This window comes from Enhydra lutris, unplaced genomic scaffold, assembly GCF_002288905.1.
Source record: "Enhydra lutris kenyoni isolate GAN:26980312 unplaced genomic scaffold, ASM228890v2 scaffoldscaffold5, whole genome shotgun sequence".
Classification (NCBI taxonomy): domain Eukaryota; kingdom Metazoa; phylum Chordata; class Mammalia; order Carnivora; family Mustelidae; genus Enhydra; species Enhydra lutris.
The window spans coordinates 376,328-383,104 of NW_019154089.1; the positions used below are offsets into that span (position 1 = coordinate 376,328).

At 39.3% G+C, this 6,777-nt stretch overlaps 1 protein-coding gene across 1 annotated transcript in view; it reads right to left on the reverse strand.

Moving 5' to 3' along the window:
- The window catches only part of LOC111141052 (protocadherin alpha-10-like), a 44,920-nt gene that overhangs the window by 24,288 nt on the left and 13,855 nt on the right, over positions 1-6,777 (reverse strand). Inside the window, exon 4 of the mRNA XM_022493382.1 lies at positions 6-1,018. Within this exon, the coding sequence (XP_022349090.1) occupies positions 6-1,018 (1,013 nt within the window). The remainder of the gene's footprint in view (positions 1-5; positions 1,019-6,777) is intronic.

Here is a 6,777-nt window from a genome sequence, read left to right on the forward strand (position 1 = left end):
GTCACCACCAGCTCATAGTTCGACACGCTCTCGCGATCCAAGGCGCTGTCCAGCACCAGCGAATAGTAGTTCTTGAAGGTGGACACCAGCGTGAAGGGGACACGGGGTGTTAGTGAGCAGGTCACCTGCCCGTTTTCACCAGCATCACGGTCAGTTACACTGATTAGGGCGATGACAGTTCCCAGTGTAGCATCCTCTGGAACAGACAATAATAGCGACGTCACCAGCAACTCTGGAGCATTATCATTAATGTCCAAGATTTCTACCAAGATTGTGCAGTGACCAAACATGGGGGGATGGCCTTTGTCAACTGCTTCTACTTGAAGTTTCCATAATTTAGTTTCTTCAAAATCTATTTTTCCGTTTACTTTTATTTCTCCACTGGCCGAATCAATGTGGAAAAAATCTTCTGTATTAGAAGAGACATCAGCGGCAAAGGAATAAAGAATGTGGCTGTTTGAACCTTCATCCAAATCCGATGCGTTAAGTCTAATAACCAGTGTACCGTTTCTCGAATTCTCCGGTAATTTTACACGATGGACTGCTTTGTCAAACACTGGGGCATTGTCATTTACATCCAGCACTGTGATGTGTAACTCTGTGCTACCTGTCAGCTCAGGTTTGCCCCCATCAGTTGCTTGGAGCACCAACAGAAGCTCTGAAGCGACTTCCCTGTCTAAGGGTTTTTTTAGTACTAGTTGGAGCGGTTTTACCTGATCGTTGGTGGGTACTTCCAGAGAGAAATATTCATTGGGGCTCAGTTTGTAAGTCAGCAGAGCGTTGGCCCCGATATCTGCATCAGAGGCGCCCTCTAGTGAAAAATGCGAGTCAAGAGCCCTTGTTTCGGAAATAAACAAATTTTTTTGTGTTGCTGGGAATACAGGCGGATTGTCGTTAATGTCCTTCACCTCCACCTCCACATGGAAAACCTGCAGCGGCCTGTCCACGATCACCTCCAGGTGGATGCTGCACTCCGCGCTCCGCCCGCACAGCTCTTCCCGGTCGATCTGAGAATTCACAAACAAAATGCCATTCTGTAGATTTACCTCCAGAAGTTCCCCGCGACCCTTGGATGCCACTCGGAACAGGCGTGGCACCAGCTCCGCCAGCTCCAGCCCCAAGTCCTGGGCGATGCGACCCACGAAGGTGCCGTGTTTGGTCTCCTCCACGACCGAGTAGTGGACCTGGCCACTGCCGGCCTCCCAGACTGCAAGGAGCAGAACGGAGAGCAGCAAGCGCTTGGTTTCCTGGCCACCTCGTCCTGAAGCTAACATCCTGCTTTGCTTCTCGTTAGTAAATCAACATTTCATCAGAAATGTAGTCCTTTTAGATCTTTCTTTTGAATCCTTGTTCCTGAGATCCCAACTGATCTTAACAACATGGGTGCGCACAGTCTTTAAAACACCGGAACCGTGGAGATTCTTTCTGGTCCGTGAATTATCGTAATTTTCTTCTGTTCAAAGAATCCGCTCCTTAGAGAACAACGACATCCTGTGGCTCAAAATGGAAGTACGTTTGTGTTTATACTATTTCTTTCACTTCTATTGCTTCTCTCATAATTCCTTCATATATTGCTCCATTTTTAATTTGTAGGCCTTTAGTTCTTTCTTTATACATTCCTTATGTGTGACCACTGGTTCTTTAAAGGTGGTTTTTGTCTTACAAATTAGAATCCTATCAGTTTTACCTTGGATATAGACATCTAAGAGAACGCACTACTGAACTAATTATATTATCATGTATATAAACACTAAAAGAAGTCCGTACTTGTAGATGACTAGAGATGGTGTGTTTTTTAGATTTTCAGAAAGTGATCATTTTGGAATGGCCTCTTGTTGAGCTTACTCCATTGCTAATACTATAATTTCTATTGCTTAATCCTTATACTATGTTAAATTATTCTATGGGGCGCCTGGGTGGCTCAGTGGGTTAAGCCGCTGCCTTCGGCTCAGGTCATGATCTCAGGGTCCTGGGATCGAGTCCCGCATCGGGCTCTCTGCTCAGCGGAGAACCTGCTTCCTCCTCTCTCTCTCTCTCTCTCTCTCTGCCTGCCTCTCTGCCTACTTGTGATCTCTCTCTCTGTGAAATTAAAAAAAAAATCTTAAAAAAAATTATTCTAAACATTTCATTCAACTGTGAGGAGAATAACTCAAGATACAAGTTCTCTTAAATTACCACCTCAACATAATGGTGTTTCAAATCAATACTGAAATGCAAGCTACTTACCAGTTTATCCAAAGATTTATTTTCTTTGATATTAATGAATTTACCAAGTACTGACTCCGAGAAATACAAAGCATTTTTATTGTTGGCTCATTTTAAAGCTTTTTCAATTATTGCATCTGCTCAGGATGAATGTTGTAGCTTCCATCCTGAAGGACAACTTAAATTCACATTACATTCATTGCTATTTATAAAATACTTTCTAACCCTCCCAAGGAAAACCGACTGAATCAGAAATTCAAGGTATATTTTCTGTTTGTTTATATCCATTTTACTCCAGAATTGGTTTACAGAGACTAGAGTATAAAAGCATTCTAAATCTAATTCATTTACTCAATTTTTATTTTCCTGTTCTTATCTCCAGTGCAAAAACCATGTGGAAATTTGCATCACAACTACCAATTACAATAAAGCTTATCAGTCTTATAGTAAAAGAGAAATATTTAAACCATTCTCAAGACTGTTAAGAAGCCAACTATCCAATATCTGAAATCCTTCTAATAAGATGGCAGCCACTGGGAAAATACCAAATTTCTCTACTGAAAAAAATTGTAAATGGCTACCCATGGCAATCTTAGGTTTTTATGAGAAAGTGAGTTGCAGTCTTCATTTGGAATACTTCTAAAAATAGGGATTCAATGATTATAAATCTATGCAAAAGATTTATAGTTCTAACTACTTGTAATTCTTTTTAAGTTGTGGAAGCCATAAACTGAAGATATTGCATAAAGAGGAGCAAAAACTTTTTTAGCACGTGTGGGTTACTAAATTCAGAAAAAGACATGACTAAGACATGACTCCTTGTGTTTGCTGATTTAAATAATCTAGTCCCTTTGGGAATATGACAGGCTGGAGGTCCATTCCATTTTTGGTTTAAGGAATTGCTTCATTAGTTAAGTACACATCAAAGACAGTTTTTAAAGCCCTCAGAATACCAAGGCTATCATATAGCTCAATAATTATAGTATACCAATAAAGCCAAATGGGTTGGTTACTCATCTTAAAATGGACTATAACAAATACTATGCCATCAAGAGCCATAGAGTACTCAGGATTAGCATCATTTTAATGCCATTTAATAAAATTATATTAAACATCATTATAAAATTAAAATGTTAGAGGGTTTTTACGTTTATTTATTTCAGAGAGAGAGCACTGGGAGGAGGGGCAGAGGGAGAGAAACTCAAGCCAACTCCATGATGACTAGAGCCTGATGTGGGGCTTGATCTCACGAAGTCAAAAGATCACAACCCAATCCAAAACCAAGAGCCAGGCATTTAACCAACTGTGCTACCCAGGCACTCCTAAGTTGTCACAGGTTTTTTTAAAAAAATATTTTATTTATTTATTTGACAGAGGGAGAGACAGTAAGAGAGGGAACACAAGCAGGGGGAGTGGGAGAGGAAGAAGCAGGCTTCCTGCTGAGCAGGGAGCCTCATGTGGGCTGGATCCCAGGACCCAGGGATCGTGACCTGAGCCAAAGGCAGAGGCGCTAACAACTGAGCCACCCAAGTACCTCAAGATGTCATGGTTTTAAAAGAAATTGACTAATTTCTTTTTTGGCAAGAATCCTTAACTTGAAATATTTTGATTTAATCCTGAAATTTCCATAATTCTGAGTTAAATGAAAGAAACTATCCATGAATTGCTTAAAAATATTTATCATAAAACAGAGACAGGGCACCTGGGTGGCTAAGTCAGTTATGCATCACCTTCCGCTCGGGTCTTGATTGTAGGATCCTGGAATGGAGTCCCTGGGATGAGCAGGAAGCCTGCTTCTCCCTCTTCCTCTGCCACTCCCACCGCTTGTACTCTCTCTCTCTCAAATAAATAAATAAAATATTTAAAAAATAAAAACAGATAGAGGAAGACAATGGCAAACTAAAAACAGTAAAATGTGTCTTTGCTATCTCTCAACTACTCCTGAAATCTCACCTCATTTCCTCCCCTATCTGCATTTCCTCCTCCAAAGTCTTTAAAATTATTAGGTTGCTGGATAAAATGGTAACTGGTTGTGCTAAACTTTTGGTGAATGTTTGTGTTTTAAACATGTCCCCCCAAAAAGTGAAGTAAAATAAATAGTAATAAATTGGTAAACACACAATCCTGTGTTTCATTAATTGCTCACATGAAGAGATACCTTTGGATAAGACTCTTCTGCAAGAGGGGAAAAGTGACATTATAAAGGGCAGAAAAAGCACCTGGGTGGCTCAGTGGGTTAATCCTCTGCCTTTGGCTTGGGTCATGATCCCCGGGTCCTGGGATGGAGCCCCGCATCCGGCTCTCTGGTCAGCAGGGAGTCTGCTTCCCCCCTCTCTCTGCCTGCCTCTCTGCCTATTTGTGATCTATCTATCTCTCTCAATCTCAATGTCAAATAAATAAATAAATAAAATTTTAAAAGGGGGAAGGAAAGAGAAGGCAGATATAAGGTAAAGGAATTCTATATGCAAGTTGAAATACTCTGCATTAACTTATCATCTGTAATCTCTGAGAATAGGAGACTGGCCATGGGAAGTATTAACATAAATAGGCAATGTCGTGCTTAAATTCCTGCCACAACTGTCTTTTTGGTGTTCCTAAACTTGAATAGAGATTTCACATTTTATTAGAAGCTATTTGTGAAGCACATACAGAATAAAAACTCAGCCTGCATACAGAAAGGAAAAAGTATTGTTAAGGACCAAAGTTGAGATGATAAACTATTTTTTATCTACTACTATTTTTTTATAAAATAGCACTACTATTTTTTCATAAAATATGATTTAGTAAAATAAACAAAAATGAAATCATAGGTGTCGGGTAACAACTAGTCTCAGAAAGGAATATTGAATAGGATAGTGTTGGCACCCTGCACTTTGTCTTGCATTTCGCAGTCTACCTCATCCAACACAACCCTGTTTAAGATGACTAGAGAAACTATAAACTAAATGCACGCTACGATCTCAGATCAATACAGAACGTTCTAATAGAACAATTCAGCATTCTTTTCAAATTTCTCATATTATTTTGGACTTATTTTCAACCTCCTTAAAATTAAAAGGAATTTTCAAATGTTCTCCATTATTAAACATAATCATGACTTTTTCCTCACAGTGCAAAATCTTATACTTGAACATAATAAGCAATATTTCATGCTGATAAGAGTGTAGATCATGAACAGCTCATTAAACTCTTTCATTTTACAACAGAACTATAAAAATTTTCTTCCGCTCAAAGAAGTGAATAGTACACACAGCAGAGATATCACCACTACCAAAATAAAAATGAAAAAACATCTTAAAAGCTCAAAGCCCTAAATTTCATAGATTAGGACATTTATAAATGAACTTCAAGTCTACACAGAGTACCATTAAAAATAAAATATAAACACTGAATACTGAGGATATAGTATGCATTATAAGCTATATTGCACTACAGATATTTAAGATTTATTTGAGACAGCACCTGTGTGTTCTCTCGCACACCCCAAGCAAGAAGGGGGAAGAGGCAGAGAGAAAGGAACAGAAGTCCCCAAGCCTACTCCACTGACGGGTGTGGAGGTCTGAGCAAGTCTCCATACCAGGAACTCAAGATCATGACCTGACCCTAATGGAGAGTCCCATGCTTAACCAATTGAGCAACCCAGGCACCCCCAGATATTTTTTAAGATTTTACTTACTTATGTATTTGAGAGAGAGAGAGAGAGTGTGTGTGTGCACAAGTAGTGGGAACTGGAGAGGGAGAGGCAGGCTCCCCACTGAGTAGGGACCCCCCCCTATTGGGGTTCCATCCCAGAATCCTGGGATCATGACCTGAGCCCCACTCCCTGCACTCTTTATAAGTGCAGGGGACTTTAATAAGAGGGGAAACGTACATATCCACCCTGAAGACAAATGATCAGAGCAGTCTTTAAGGTAAGAGGGTCATTCAAAATTTAGATTTGAAAGTTAAACTACTAATAAATTACTAGTTAAATAAAGTACTAATCTCATAAATACCTGTAACATAAAAAAGACACTAGTTTATGAAAAAAAACCCAAACCTACAAACTACATCAAATATTTGTATTGGAAATATAAATACTTAAAAATAAGTTGAATAATTAAAAATTGAAGTATCAAGAAAAACTTGATGCACAGGATACACTATACAAAGTACAAAATGAACTTTTCTTTCTTTATTTTCTACAGTAAGCTGCATGCCCAACGTGGGTCTTGAACTCACAACCCGAGTTTAAGAGACACATGCTCTACCACTGAGCCAGCAGATGCCCCCAAAATGACCTTTTAAAATAAATTATATTAGATTAGATATTACTAGAAATATTTGAGGTTTTACAGAAATATGTTATATCAGAAAGGATGGAGATATTCTGAGACATATATGAGGGTGGAAAGCGGTTAATAAAATATTATTCACAAAACAACATATTGAAATAAAAAAGTAATAACCCACCTTCCTAGAAGTGTCCCCTTCAATAGACTGCTCTTCCATTTCTCCGTCTTGTACTGGACAAGGAGGAAGGCTGGGACTGAAGGCCATGAGGTCGGTCTTGGGCGCGCCCTCCCCAGAGCA